This window comes from Lepus europaeus, chromosome 14 (genome assembly GCF_033115175.1).
Source record: "Lepus europaeus isolate LE1 chromosome 14, mLepTim1.pri, whole genome shotgun sequence".
NCBI classification, from domain to species: domain Eukaryota; kingdom Metazoa; phylum Chordata; class Mammalia; order Lagomorpha; family Leporidae; genus Lepus; species Lepus europaeus.
The window spans coordinates 40,515,057-40,531,172 of NC_084840.1; the positions used below are offsets into that span (position 1 = coordinate 40,515,057).

The 16,116-nt window shown below is 41.0% G+C and overlaps 1 protein-coding gene across 1 annotated transcript in view; it reads right to left on the reverse strand.

Annotated features, from left to right (window-relative positions):
- Nucleotides 1-2,840: 2,840 nt before the first annotated feature.
- HSPA14 (heat shock protein family A (Hsp70) member 14) overlaps nucleotides 2,841-16,116 on the reverse strand; it is a 36,162-nt gene continuing 22,886 nt past the window's right edge. Inside the window, exons 11-14 of the mRNA XM_062210492.1 lie at nucleotides 10,716-10,928; nucleotides 10,135-10,308; nucleotides 4,401-4,471; nucleotides 2,841-3,048 (exon numbers count right to left, since the gene is read on the reverse strand). Coding sequence (XP_062066476.1) covers nucleotides 2,970-3,048; nucleotides 4,401-4,471; nucleotides 10,135-10,308; nucleotides 10,716-10,928 — 537 coding nt within the window. The 3' untranslated portion in view covers nucleotides 2,841-2,969. The remainder of the gene's footprint in view (nucleotides 3,049-4,400; nucleotides 4,472-10,134; nucleotides 10,309-10,715; nucleotides 10,929-16,116) is intronic.

Genomic DNA, 16,116 nt, shown 5'->3' on the forward strand with positions numbered 1-16,116 from the left:
GGAGCATCTGGGACTACAGGAAAATAGTTAAAATAACTATAGGAATACTGGCGTTACAGTGAGCAAATTAACCTGCTATGCCAAAATGCTGGCCCCAGGATTTTTTATAGTAAATTTTTTAACTTTATAATGAATATGTATAATTTTTGAAACAGAAAAATGTAAAGCTATTTGTACCTTAAAAATTGCAGTGGTATTCCTTTCCTTTACTGTGTTTCTAAACAAACCAAAAATAAGAAAAACATGTAGTTACTGGTCACTGTACTGCAGGATATAAAGATGACTTTTTTCCCACATAATTCATTTTTTTGATGGACATTATGAGCACCTGCTATGTTCATGTACTCTAGGGGCCAAGACAAAATGGAAATTAAGATTGAGAGTCTCCCCTCTTAGAATGTTTAATAATCTAGTGGAGAAAAGTAGGCAAATAAGTAAAATAATTTATTACATGAATATAGAAAAAATTTTTGAATTAAGTCCTTATATTTTATAAATTTTAATAATCTACTTCAAAATTGAGAAAGTGTTTAAGCTTTATTTATGAGAGAGCAACAGTGAAAAAGAGAGAGAGAAAGAAAACAGAGAGCTCCCATTCTCTGGTTCACTCCCCTAAATGCCCACAACAGCCAGTGCTAGGCCAGCCTGAAGCTAGGAGCCCAGAACTCCACTCAGGTCTCTCATGTTGGTGGCAAGGACCCATTACTTGGGCCATCACCTGCTGCTTCCCAAGGTGTGTGAAAGGAAAGCAGAGCAGGTACTGGAACCCAATCGTTCCCATATAGCCTGCAGGCCTTGTGGGCATCTTAATGGTTGTTCCACAAAGCTCATGCCCAGCCTTTTTCTTTAAATGGGCCACTACACAGTGTATATGGCAGCTGTTCAACTCTGCAGCTGTAATGCAAAATAGCTACAAGCAATACATATACAAATGAATATGACTATGTTCTAACAACATTTAATTTATAAAAACAGGTCTGGAATAGACGTGAACTATTTGCCATAGTTTGCCAATTCATGATGTATTTTAAAAAGCCAACAATAACTACAACATAAAACCTTAAAGCATTTTTCCAATGCATAACTGAAAACAGACTTAGCAAATCAATGAATTTAGTTATTTTTCCTATTTTTCTGATGACACAGTGGCTTATACTTAATTTTATGTTTAATGCTTTATGACTTTGGAAAAGAGCCTAACAAATTAGTAAGTATTCAGTCGTAATCAAGAGTATACTTTTGAGGCACTTCTGTACTTAATGACTTGTTTGACTATGAATTTTATCTTCATAACTCTGTCAATAATTTGATGCGAACAGTAAGCAAATTTGGCTTCCGTATCTTCAGAAACTTTTAGAAGAGCACCACCACCTATATACATAAGAATCAACTTTAATAATAAAGCACATTTATTTTAATTTTTTATTTTTTAAAAATATTTTATTTATTTACTTGAGAGGTAGAGTTACAGACAGTGAGAGGGAGAGACAGAGAGAAAGGTCTTCCGTCCATTAGTTCACTCCCCAAATGGCACAATGGCCAGAGCTATGCCAATCCAAAGCCAGGAGCCAGGAGCTTCCTCCCAGTTTCCCACACAGGTGCAGGGGCCCAAGGACCTGGGCCATCTTCCACTGCTTTCCCAGGCCAAGGCAAGGAGCTGGATTGGAAGAGGAGTAACTGTCACTAGAACCGGTGTCCATATGGGATGCCAGAGCTGCAAGTGAAGGAATAACCCACTGCGCCACAGCGCCGGCCCCAATAAAGCACATTTAAAGGCTTGAATAGATTTTTTAAAAGTATAGTGTTTTTAAACTACTGAGTAAAGATTCCTCTTCTCATTTCATCTAGGAACTAAGAGAAATGAACAGTATCTCCTTTCTTGGGAACGAAGGATAGATTTGCTGTCCAGTGCACATCTTCCAGCTCTTTCTCAATATGGGCACGTGAGTTCTCTTTTCCATTTCTAGAATAAGCTTTTTGACTGGGAGATCACCAAATGTCTCAGTGCTCTAGCAAATGCTCCCTGAAGAATAAAATGTGGTTATCCTTCCCTCAAAATGGAATAAAACAAAACTTAACTTCAAAATAAAAACATTTGCTGGAGGAAAAAAAAAAACTAAATAAAAAAAAAGAAAAAGTAAAAGTGTTTGCCCCATTTTCCCTCCATAAAAGAAGCCACATTAAGAGTTTAGCCTTTAGCCTTCTGGATATTTTTCTATGTACACACACACACACACCCCCCGAGCATAAGAGCTTCTTTTATGTTACCTATGTTTCTGCAATTTCTTTTTCCATTACTATCAAGGACATTTAATTGTCCTTAGTTAATTATATAACAAGAATCAATAAAAGACTGTAGGGCAGGCACCGCGGCTCAATAGGCTAATCCTCCGCCTTGTGGCGCCGGCACACCAGGTTCTAGTCCCGGTCGGGGCACCGGATTCTGTCCCAGTTGCCCCTCTTCCAGGCCAGCTCTTTGCTATGGCCTGGGAGTGCAGTGGAGGATGGCCCAAGTGCTTGGGCCCTGCACCCGCATGGGAGACCAGGATAAGCACCTGGGTCCTGCCTTCAGATCAGTGCGGTGCGCTGGCCGCAGCGCACCGGCCGTGGTGGCCATTGGAGGGTGAACCAACAGCAAAAAGGAAGACCTTTGTCTCTCTCTCTCACTGTCCACTCTGCCTGTCAAAAAATTAAAAAAAAAATAATAATAAAAAATCCCCTAGTTAAAAAAATAAAGATTGTAAAACTGAAAATTAAAGAAGCAAAACTTTTCATTTTATATTTCCCATTAGTAATGGTTCATCTTATAAGGAAAACAAAACTAATATAATAATACCAATATATTGTAGTTTAATAGAAACAGCTTATATAATTCATTGAAAAAGCATTTTAATACAAACACGACTTCTACACAAAACCAGAGAGTGTTGATATTCTAGTTCTAAAAAATTCTTGGTTTCTCTAAAACATTAAGATGCCACCTCAATGGTGATTGCTTCACATTTTCCAGTTTCTTGATCCATGCAAGTAACATGTAAAGATCCATCCCTAAACAAACCAGATAAATAACATTTAAAAACTTATTTTATAAAAACAGAAAGTCCTTAAGAAATTACTTGAGGAGTGAACAGAGCTAATTTTAATTTTCAGAAGAATAGCATTTTCAAAGTAGAAACCACAATCTCAGTGTCTTTAAATTTAGTATCTATGCTATGTTTAGCTAGTTGTTCTTGGAAATATCCTCCTAATCATGGAGACAACAGTTGTATTCTCTGAAAACTCATGATGATAAGCATCTTAAGACTTCATTCAGGGACCATCAAAGAAGGATGTACTTTTCCCTGAAGGGAGGAAAGGCCTTCCACTTTGTTTAAATACTGTCTAAATACTGAAGGAGTTTGTGGACTCAAAAGGCTTCCATGACAGCTCATAACAAGAGCCTCAGGTGATCACTGATGTCATAAATAAGAGTGTCAATTGTTAAATCAACAACAGGAGTCACTGTGCACTTGCTCCCAATGCAGGACCTCTGTCCTTAATGAGTTGTACTATGAGAACTAATGGTAAAACTAGTCTTCAAACAGTACTTTATACTCTATGTGTCTGTATGGGTGCAAACTGTTAAAATCTTTACTTAGTATAGAGTTGATTTCTGTATATAAAGATAATTAAAAATGAATCTTAATGAAGAACGGATGGCAAAGGGAGTAAGAAAGAGGTGGGATGGCATGGGGTTTGGGAGGGCAGGTATAGGGTATGGGGGGAAGAACCACTATATTCTAAAAGCTGTACTTATGAAATTTATATTTATTAAATAAAAGCTTTCTAAAAAAAAAAAAAAAAAAACACTTCATTGGAGCTCAAAATGTTCCAGCCCAGGTGAAGGCAAATCCACTCCAATGGATTCAATAATATTCTTGCTATCCAATTTATGGAACAAGTTGTCCCTAATGTTAAACTGGAAAGGATTTACTTGCAACACATAGTAGTATGGATGGCTTATTGTTAGGAAAATGGTAATAGCTGGATTTAATTGGTCATTTATTTCATAGAGATTTTCTGCAGGAATAGTGAAATAATCTTATTCTTTCATGGGGCAAATAGTACAATTATGTAAACTTTAAATAATTATATTGAAAACTGATAAAAATTATATCATGAGCATGGGTCAGTTTTTAGGTTGACTATAACAAAAACAAAGAATTCATAAAACATTCAGAGTGCAAAGTATTAAGATATTATTTTCCTAGTAAAAACAGTATTTTCAGGAAAAAAGTGTAAATAAAAATAAAATATTTTAAGTTTTAAATAAATTGTCTGACATTGGCTCAATAAACTTGCAAAAATGGTCATGTCTCAAAGTGAATTTTCTTCACATCAGAAACAGTTTAATATTGTACCTTTTCATAGTAAGAACAGCTAATATGTCACGTAATCCATTTTCCTTCTTATCTAAATCCTGAAGTACAACCTGTTGATGCAGAAATAATAGACGATTCAGTACTTTGATATATTAATGAAATGATGTATCAGTTATCACAAAAGACCAAGTTCTGAAAGGAATCTTTTAAAGTAGGGCAGTTTTCAGTTCTCCTTCATTTAATCATATTCAGAGAACAGGAGTTAAGATTTGTTAACTGGAAATGTATCCTCCAGGAGGAGGGCATATAAGACCAATGTATTTTTTTCCTGTTAAATGTCATCTTCTAGGTTAAAATGATTGTTTCTAAGAAATACTGTTTGTCTCAGAAAATAAAGACTTCTTTTTGGTAATTAAGCCATTGCCAGTAACATGCAAAATATATCCAGGCAAGCCTCCTATACATACTTTCAATTTTTATTTGAGACAGAGCATGGGGGATTGAACACTCCTATCTACTGATTCACTCCCCTAAATGCCCCCAACCCTGGGGGTGGGGTTGGGGACTGAAAGTCAGGAATGCAATGTAATCCAGTCTCCCAGTTGGGTGTCAGGAACCCAACCACTTGAGCCATCACTGCTGCTTCCCAGGGTGCCTATTAATAGGAAGCTAGTTTCAGAAGTTGGAGCTTGTATGGAACCAGGCACTCAGATGTGAGATATGAACACCCTAATTGGTGGCTTTACTGCTAGGTCAAATGCCTGTCCCATATATTTCCTATTAAAAAAGAAATGGGGCAATTTCTTTTGTACAATTAAGAGTACATCTGTAAGAGATACATGAATTTACTTAGCTTACTTAGTTTCCTAAAGAAAGGTATACTAATAACCAAATTTGGAGTTTAGCAGTGACTTCAGATTGCCAAATTCGAGTTTAATAACCTCAGGTAAGTCATCACTTATCACTCAATTATAAACTGAGGAGTTTCAAGCAGACAGGTTTTCTCAAAGATTCTCTTACAAATTCAGTGTTCTTGGACTAATTTGGGGGGCATCTTTAAGTTAGGATACAGTGGCAGCAGCCTCCCAGTAGGATGTAAGAAAAAAAGAAATAAATGTGTAAGGGAGACAGCTAAGGGAATATTGAAACTGCAATCTGTCTTTGGAAATGCGGGTACATAGGAAAGCTTATATATACACAGCAAAAAAAGAAAAGAGAAAGAAAAATATATACATAGCAGAATCATCTGGAGGAGCTCTTAAAACTTCATCAATAGATTTCAAGTTGGTAAGTCTGAGGTGTGGCCCTGGCACACTATGTATGAGTGTGTGGGTTTTCATTACTCTTTTGTTTGTATTGGAAAACTGATACAAAGCTAAAGATCTATGCATGTATTGTCACTAATACATATCCTCTTCTCAAAAACAACTAGACATTGTAGTCTGGTTTCAGACTTTTCTCTGAATACGTTAAAAACACACACACATGGCCAGCGCCGTGGCTCAACAGGCTAAGCCTCCGCCTTGCGGCGCCGGCACACCGGGTTCTAATCCCGGACGGGGCGCCGGATTCTATCCCGGTTGCCCCTCTTCCAGGCCAGCTCTCTGCTATGGCCCGGGAAGGCAGTGGAGGATGGCCCAAGTCCTTGGGCCCTGCACCCGCTTGGGAGACCAGGAGAAGCACCTGGCTCCTGGCTTCAGATCAGCGCGGTGCGCTGGCCTCAGCGGCCACTGGAGGGTGAACCAACAGCAAAAAGGAAGATCTTTCTCTCTGTCTCTCTCTCTCACTATCCACACTGCCTAAAAAAAAAAAAAAAACAAAACACACACACACACACACACAACCAATCGTACTATACATTCTCTTGTTACCTCTATTTGTCTTATTTTTATAACAAGTTAATTTATGTTTATGTTTTACACTGTGTAAAACATTCAATATAAGGGCCAGTGTTGTGGCACAGTGGATTATGCCGCTGCCTGCAACGCCAGCACTGGTGCTCAAATCCTAGCTGCTCCACTTCTGATCCAGTTCCCTGCTAATGTGCTTGGCATGGTCCAAGTACCTTTGTGTGTGCTTTTTTTTTTTTTTGGTTCACCCTCCAATGGCCGCCGCGGCTGGCACGCTGCAGCCGGCGCACCACACTGATCCGAAGCCAGGAGCCAGGTGCTTCTCCTGGTCTCCCATGGGGTGCAGGGCCCAAGCACTTGGTCCATCCTCCATTGCACTCCCGGGCCATAGCAGAGAGCTGGCCTGGAAGAGGGGCAACCGGGACAGAATCCGGCGCCCCAACTGGGACTAGAACCCGGTGTGCCGGCACTGCTAGATGGAGGATTAGCCTATTGAGCTGTGGCGCCGGCCCAAGTGTGTGTGTGCTTTTAAAATAAAGTTTATTATTATTATTATTATTATTATTATTATTATTTGAAAGAGTAACAGGAAAAGGGAAGGAGAGAGAGAGAGAAAGGGAGGGAGGGAGAGACGGAGGAAGGGAGAGGTGGAAAGGAGAGGGAGAGGGAGAAGGTGAGAGAGAGAGAGATAGAGAGAGAGAACCAGAGAGAATTTTTCCATCTATTGGTTCACTCTCCAAATGCTGGCAACAGTTAAGGCTGGGCCGGGTCCTAGGAACCAGGAGCTCCATCACATTCTCTTCATGTGTGTTGCAGGAACCCAAGTCTATGGCCAGCATGTCTGCTGCCTCCCAGATACATTAGCAGGGCCCTGGATCAGGAACTTGAACCAGCACTTAGATGAGGGTGTCCTAAGTGGCAGTTTAACCTGCTACACCCCTATGCCTACCCTGTGTATGTGCATTTTACAGTAGCCATATTTCTTGGATATGTTTCTAAGTAAATGATATAGCCCTATTTCCTCTTTGTAAAGGATACAGAGGATAGTATAGATTGAAATGTGCATGTGGTATTTTGAAAAAGTAATTTATCTTTTATCAGAGGCAGCATGGCAGAAAGAAAAAAACATAGACTGAGGAATAAAACCAAGCTACAGAGAAATCTTAGCTTGACAAAGAAACCAATAGGGTATTTACTACAACAAGCTGATTTCTTAATCATCTGTGATAAGAATATACATATAACGTCCTACCTCACAGCAGTACAGCATCTGGCATTTAGCAAATAAAAACAATGCTATTTTCCTCTTCCCTTACCTAATTACCAAGGTGGGCCAAGAGCACATCAGATAACAATATAAAAGACAAATTGTGGGTGGGTATTGTGGCATAGTAGGTTGAGCCACTGTCTGCATCCCATATTGCAGTGCCATTTGAATTCTCGCTACTTCCTTTCAGATCCAGCTCCCTGCTAATGCATCCTAGAAGACAGTAGATGATGGCTTGAATGCTTGGGCTCCTGCCATACATGTGGGAGACGAGGACTGAGTTCTGGGCACCTGGCCTCTGCCTGGCTCAGCCCTGGCAGTTGCAGCCACTTGGAGAACTAGTGGATGAGAGATCTCATTCTCTGTCTCTCTATCGCTCTTTCAAGCAGTTGGAAATAATAAACATTAAAAACAAATATAAGGGGGGCTGGTGCCGTGGCACAGTAGGTTAACCCTCCGCCTGCAGAGCCGGCATCCCATATGGGGGCCAGCTCGAGTCCTGGTTGCTCCTCTTCCAGTCCAACTCTCTGCTGTGGCCTAGATAGCAGTAGAAGATGGCTCAAGTGCTTGGGGCTCTGCACCTGCATGGGAGACCAGGAGGAAGCACCTGGCTCCTGGCTTCGGATCAGTGCAGCTCTGGCCATTGCAACCATTTGGAGAGTGAACCAATGGAAGGAAGACCTTTCTCTTTGTCTCTCTCTCTCACACACTGTCTGTAACTCTGCCTATAAAATAAATAAATAAAAATCTTAAATATATATATATATATATATATATATATATATATATATATATATATATATATATATAGGGGGGCCAGCGCTGTGGCATAGTGGGTAAAGCCACCACCTGCAGTGCCAGCATCCCTTATGGGTGCCGGTTCTGGTCCCAGCTGCTCCACTTCCAATCTAGCTCTCTGCTATGGCCTGGGAAAGCAGTAGAAGACTGCCTAAATCCTTGGGTCCCTGCACCCACATGGGGACCTGGAGGAAGCTCCTGGCCATAGGCTTCGTTGTGGCCAACTGGGGAGTGAACCGGCAGATGAAAAGACCTCTCTCTCTGCCTCTCCTTCTCTCTGTATCACTCTGACTTTCAAATAAATAAATGTTTTTAAAAACAAAAACAAAAAAACATAGAGGCTGCCCTCATGGCTCAGGAGGTTAAGATGCTGCCTGTCATTGCAAGGATCCCATATCCAAGTGCTAGTTGTAGTCTCAGTGCTCTGCTTCTGCTCTAGCTCCCTGCTATTGTGCATGGGAAAGCAGCAGATGAAGGTCCAATGCATACTTGGGCCCCTGCCACCCATGGGGAGAACCCAGATGGCGTTTCCTGGCTCCTGGCTCCTGGCTCCTGGCTTCTGCCTGGCCCAGCCTTGGCTGTTGCAACCATTTGGAGAGTGAATCAGCAGATGGAAGATCTCTCCCCCTAGCTCTCCCTCTGTTATTCTGTCTTTCAGATAAAGGAATAAACAAATAAATAAATCTTTTAAAAATCAATTATATTTCATTTTTATATTTCCATAACTGTTCCAAATTAAAATAGTCTATTTCTTCCCGTTTTCAAAAAAGAGTAGAAGTAATTCACTCATAAAAATGTTAGGTGTAAAAAAGAAAAAAAATGTTAGGTGTCCGGCCGGCGCCGCGGCTCAATAGGCTAATCCTCTGCCTGCGGCACCGGCAAACCATGTTCTAGATCCAGTTGGGGCGCCAGATTCTGTCCCGGTTGCCCCTCTTCCAGGCCAGCTCTCTGCTGTGGCCCGGGAGTGCAGTGGAGGATGGCCCAAGTGCTTGGGTCCTGCACCCGCATCAAAGACCAGAAGCACCTGGCTCCTGGCTTTGGATCAGCGCGATGCACTGGCCGCAGCGCGGCGGCCATTGGAGGGTGAACCAACGGCAAAAGGAAGACCTTTCCTTCTGTCTCTCTTTCTCTCACTGTCCACTCTGCCTGTCCAAAAAAAAAAAAAAAAAAAAAAAGTTAGGTGTCCTTGGGGCCAGCGCTGTGGCACAGTGGGTTAATGCCCTGGCCTGAAGTGCTGGCATCCCATATGGGCACCAGTTTGAGACCCGGCTGCTCCACTTCCAATCCAGCTCTCTGCTGTGGCCTGAGAAAGCAGTAGAAGATGGCCCAAGTGCTTGGGTCCCTGCATGGGAGACCCAGAAAAAGCTCCTGGCTCCTGGCTTCGGAAGGGTGCAGCTCCGGCCATTGCTGCCATCTGGGGAGTGAACCATCGGATGGAAAACCTCTCTCTCTCTCTCTCTCTCTCTCTCTCTCTGCCTCTTCTCTCTCTGTGTAACTCTGAGTTTCAAATAAATAAAAAAATCCTTTAAAAAATGTCTAATAGTGAGCTTTTACTGAAAGACAACCAGGTGGTTTCATTTTTTTTTCCTGAGCTCTGGCCGCTGCAGCCAACTGGGGAGTGAACCAGCAGATGGAAGACCTCTCTCTCCCCCTCTCCTCTCTCTGTGTAACTCTGACTTTCAAATAAATAAATCTTAAAAATAACTAACTAACTAAATAAATAAAAGTCAGGTGTCCTATATACATCACATACTAAGAAATTAAACTGAACTGAATCCAGAAAGAAAAGCTAAACAGTTTCTCATGACTAAGTCACAGTTCAATGTTATATATTTTTATATATATTTTATATATTCACCTGTGCAAACTTGGTTTCCTCTTTTACAGAATTCTTCCCCTCAGACTCATAGAGTTCAAGGCACACTGAAGATATACTTCCAGGGGCTTGCAATGTGTGTTGTCTTCTAGCTGGTAAAGGAGTCCCTGAAGGAAATAGTACTGTGAATCTATTGGCTCCTGATTCATCCACTCCCTAAAAAGAAGGAAAATAAGATGTATATCCTTTAATATTTACCATTACAATTTAAAAAGCTCCTACTATAAAGTCCTACTACTCTTATTATAAATGAAATATATAAAAAAATATAAAGTTATAAAAAGAGGCAAAGAGATAACAATAGAATGTTACTTAATCTTACCTCACTTTACTTAAAAAATATATTTAGTGGAAGCTTACAGTTGATTTTCATTTCATCAACTTTCATTTTCCCAAGAAAGTTACATGTAAGATAAATAGGAACTAATAAAATATAAGAAACTCATTAAAAGTAAAATTATAAGCCTAAATTTACAGGTAAACAGTTTTATTCTAAAGTCATGCTATGTATGGCAATTAATTTGTACGATTTCAATGCAAAAGTATATGAAAGTGAAACATACCTTAACTAAAATATTTTTGGCTGAACACTCTATCATAAGAGAGTCTTCCACTAGAACGTTTTCTTTCCCAATAAGAATTCCTGCTTCTATAGCTGCACCAATAGGGATAACCTCATCCGGAGGAATGGAATTGAGAAGCTCAACAGCTGGGAAAAGGTCTCTAATCAGATGCTGTAGCTTTGGGATTCGAGAAGACCCTCCACAAAGGACAACCTAGAAAATGAAAATAATTTTCAGTTTTTCCTTTTAAAAGAATTATTATTTCTAGAAATTAAGTGCAACAGGCGGGGCCATTTTTATCATGTGTAATGATAAAATACAAAATGTCTTATATTTTAACCTATTATTTTATACTTCACGTGGAAATATACAGATATTTAATATTATTATATACATTTAACATATTCTTTACTCACAACAAAATTTAAAATCAGGATCTCACCACCTATCGAAAATATAGCTCTCTATATAATGGTTCATGATTAACACTATACATATGAGGTTTAAACAAGATATTCATTTGACTAGGAAATATATTATCATACTGTCCCATTGTTCTACAAGAAATATTTAAATAAATATTATGGTATTTTATGATAAATATCAGCAATCTCTCTATGTGAAAATAACACCATATGCAGCAGGTTAACGCCCTGCCCTGAAGGGCCGGCATCCCATATGGGCACCGGTTCAAGTCCCGGCTGCTCTACTTCCAATCCAGCTCTCTGTTATGGCCTGGGAAAGCAGTGGAAGATGGCCCAAGTCCTTGGGCCGCTGCACCCACGTGGGAGACCCCAAAGAAGCTCTTGGCTCCTGGCTTCGGATTGGCACAGCTCCGGCCATTGTGGCCAACTGGGGAGTGAACCATCGGATGGAAGACCTCTTTCTTTCTCTGCCTCTCCTCTCCCTGTGTAACTCTGACTTTCAAATAAAAAAAAAAGTTTTATTTTCCCATCCATTTGGTTCCTCTGATCTCTAAAGAATTTCATACTAAATTACTCCTATGTATTGAAGTCCCTTAAGTTCCTCACTGGCTCATGCATTAAGTGGTTATGATTCCAGGAGTATTTAGAATAGTGAATTTACAAAAAGAATACTGAGTAATGACTTGTTAAGCAGAGAGTAACTGACGAGAAGGCGGCCTCTTTAAAATACAGTGTGGAAAGTGAGGACCACCACCTTAATCTGCAGGTGTCGGCAGGAAGAACACAAACTGAGAGATTTTAAAAACCAGGCCAGCCCTGGCAAAGAGGCCCAAAAGATCTATTTTGGAGGTGAGTAAAAAGAAAGGTCTTCCCTAAAATTTTACAAAATCTTGTGGCAAATACCACGAGAATAAAAATGCAGACTATGCTTTTCAAATTTCTCATATTCAACAACAGAAAATTTTATTAACAAACTAGTGGTACTTTGCAAAAAAATAGTAATAATCCTGGAAAATCTTGGTTTTCAGAATTTTTATTTTAGGGTAAAAGGAACAAAGACTGTTATTATTGATGCTGACAGTAATCAGTAAGTTTAACTAAAATGAATTTAAATGTGTAATCTACAACATGAGATTTCTTCTCATAATAATGTAATTAACAGAAATTACATATTTCAAATATAATTAACTATTCTTCCTAAGGCCTTTTCAAATATAATTTTCACAGCATTTTATCAAAGAAAAGTGCATAAAAAAATCAAACTGTGGGACTAGTGTTGCAGCACAGCACATAAAGCTGTAGCCTGTGATGTGGGCATCCCATATGGACGCCACCTGGAGTCCTGGCTGCTCCACTTCAGATCCAGCTCCCTATTAATGGCCTAGGAAAAGCAGCAGAAGGCGGCCCAGGTGTTTGTTTCAGCAGCCCCAGCTGTGGCAGCCATCTGGGGAGTGAGCCAGTGGATGGAAGATCTCTCTTGCTCTCTTCCTCCCTCTCCCTCTCTCAAATAAATAAATCTTAAAAAAAAAAAAAAAAAATCAAACTGTATGAAAAACTGCAAGAGAGGATCTCATAGACTCCAAAATAAAGAAGATTACTTTATTTCATCTTTTCACACTGTATACTTGCATTGAAATATCTTACTGCACCTCATAAAAATGAACAGGTATTACCTGTCAGTCAAAAATTTAAGTGGCAGGCACAGTGGCATAGTGGGCTGAGCCTCTGCAGTGCCAGCATCCCATATGGGTGCTGGTTCATGTCCCAGATGCTCCTCTTCTGATCCAGCTCTCTGCTTTATGACCTGGGAAAGCAGTGGAAGATGGCCCAAATGCTTGGGCCTCTGCACCCATGTGGGAGACCTGGAGGAAGCTCCTGGCTCCTGGTTTTGGATTGGCCCAGCTCTGCCGCTGGGAACATTTGAAAAGTGAACCAGTGGATGGAAGACGTTTCTCTCTGTCTACCTCTGTCTGTAACTCTACCTCTCAGATAAATAAATAAATCTTAAAATAAATTTTTAAAATATCAAAATAAACATTGTTAATACAAATGTTAAAAAGAAAATCAAAACACATTCATTAGTCTGCTTAAGCTGCTACAACAAAATACGATAGAATGGGTGGTTTAAAACAACAGAATTTTTCCCAGTTCCAGACGTTAAAGCCCAGCACCAAGGTGCCAGCAAGGTAGTTTTGATGACTTTTCTCTTGGCTAACAGGCAGCTCATTACTGTATCCTCACATGATCTTTTCTTCATGTGTTTGAGGTGGGTTGAGAGTAGCAACACCCAGCTTTCTGGGGCTTCCTCCTATAAGGACAGCAATTCTGGCTGACCAGGACTGCACCTGTGACTCCATTTAACTTTACTTCCTTCGAGGCCTCATCTCCAAAAACAACTCCACTAGGGGTTAGGGCAGGAATATACAAATTTTGCAGAGAGGGTACAAATATTCAGTCCATGTTACCACTTAATTACTTGGAGATTAAAAAAACATGAAGCCAGGACTGGCATTGTGATGCAGCAGGTTAAATAAAGCCCCAGCCTGCAGCACTGGCATCTCATATGGGTGCCGGATCAAGTCCTGGCTGCTCTACTTCCAATCCAACTCCCTGCTAATGTCCCTGGGAAAGCAACAGAAGATGTCCCAAGTCATGGGCCCCTACACCCATGGGGGATACCTGGAAGAGGCTCCAGGTTCCTGCCTTCGGCCTGGCCCAGCCTTGGTGATTGTAACTATTTGAGGAGTAAACCAGTGGATGGAAGACCTTTCTTTCTCAGTCTCTACCTCTCTCTCTAACTCTGCCTTTCAAATAAATAAAAATTAATCTAAAAAAAAAAAAAAGTGAAGCCAACAACAAAGAGGAAAATAAAATGTGTCACAGATCACTCTGCAAATAAAGAAAATGAGAACACACTTCATTGAAGCTACTAATAAAAGTGTTATTGTAGGTATATTTTTAATTAGGGGAAACATAGATGACATAAGTGGATTAATGTTCAAGAACATAAAGAATAAGTGGCCTGGGGCCAGCGCCGCGGCTCAATAGGCTAATCCTCCGCCTCCGGCACAGGCACACCGGGTTCTAGTCCCAGTCGGGGCGCCGGATTCTGTCCCGGTTGCCCCTCTTCCAGGCCAGCTCTCTGCTATGGCCCAGGAGTGCAGTGGAGGATGGCCCAAGTGGTTGGGCCCTGCACCCCATGGGAGACCAGGAGAAGCACCTGGCTCCTGGCTTCAGATCAGCGCAGTGCGCCGGCCACAGCGTGCTGGCCACAGCGGCCATTAGAGAGTGAACCAAAGGTAAAGGAAGACCTTTCTCTGTCTTTCTCTCTCACTCTCCACTCTGCCTATCAAAAAAAAAAAAAAAAAAAAAAAAAAAGAGTAAGTGGCCTGGAAAGGCTGGGAGAAAATCCAAAGCAAAAAAGAGAAAAAACATACGTACGTTTCTTAAAAAAGAAAAGGACAATTTAAACAAAAGAAGAAAACTTAAAAAAGAAAAGATATCAACATGACTTGAAATAAATAGAATTCTTTCAGTGGTGGTAAGAGTTGGAGCCAAAGTAAAAATGATTGGGGCTTGCACTGTGGCGCAGCGGGTTAACACCCTGGCCTGAAGTGCCGGCATCCCATATGAGCACTGTTCAAGACCTGGCTGCTCCACTTCCTATCTAGCTCTCTGCTATGACCTGGGAAAGCAGTAAAAGATGGCCCAAGTCCTTGGGCCTCTGCACCTGCATGGGAGACCCGGAAGAAGCTCCTGCCTTCTGCCTTTGGATAGGTGCAGCTCCGGCCATTGAGGGCAGTTGAGGAGTGAACCAATGGATGGAAGACTCTCTCTGCCTCTCCTCTCTCTGTGTAACTCTGACTCTCAAATAAATAAATCTAAAATAAATAAATAAATAAATAAATAAAAATGATAAATATTTCCCCATCTAGGTAAGAAAAAAAAGAACAAAAGTCAGATAGTAATTGGCCAGTTTTCATTCAAGTACTCCTTTAATTTCTAAGTGCTATTATCAAAAGCTTCATAAAATTAAAAATTTTTAGATTATTCAATGTTTTGTTAAAAGTTTTAAAAAAACTCTATGAAATAAGTCTATAACAAATGTAAATTCAAAATTAAAGAAATAAAAATAGAGAAATTGAGAAATAATCAGAAGTACTTCAAAACCAGTTTCAGACAACATGAGTTTAGAGGTAAATTCTTTACAATTTCTGAGGAATAGAGATGCCCATGCAATATACACTTATCTGGAACACTTAAAAAGATGAAAAGGTATTAAAAACTAATTCTGGCCGGCGCAGCGGCTCAATAGGCTAATCCTCCGCCTTGCGGTGCCGGCACACCGGGTTCTAGTCCCGGTCGGGGCGCCAGATTCTGTCCCGGTTGCCCCTCTTCCAGGCCAGCTCTCTGCTGTGGCCCGGGAGTGCAGTGGAAGATGGCCCAAGTCCTTGGGTCCTGCACCCGCATGGGAGACCAGGAGAAGCACCTGGCTCCTGGCTTCGGATAAGCGCATTGCGCCAGCCGCAGCGCGCCGGCCATGGCGGCCATTGGAGGGTGAACCAATGGCAAAAGGAAGACCTTTCCCTCTGTCTCTCTTTCTCTCACTGTCCACTCTGCCTGTCAAAAATAAAAAAGCCTAATTCTGGGGCTGGCATCATGGCACAGTGAGTTAAGGCAGTGCCTGCAATTCCGACATCCCACGTAAGAGCTTGTTTGAGTCCTAACTGCTCCACTTCCATTCCAGCTCCCTGCTAATGTGCCTGGGAAAGCAGCAGAAGATGGCCTAAGTAGCTGAGTCCCTGCTACCCACGTAGGAGACTAAGAAGGAATTCCAGACTCCTGGCTCCAGCCTAGCCCAGCCCTGGCCATTATGGCCATTTGGGGAGTAAACCAATGGATAGAAGATCTTTCTCTCTGTCTCTTCCTCTCTGTAACTCTGCCTTTCAAATAAGTAAATATTTTAAAAATTCATT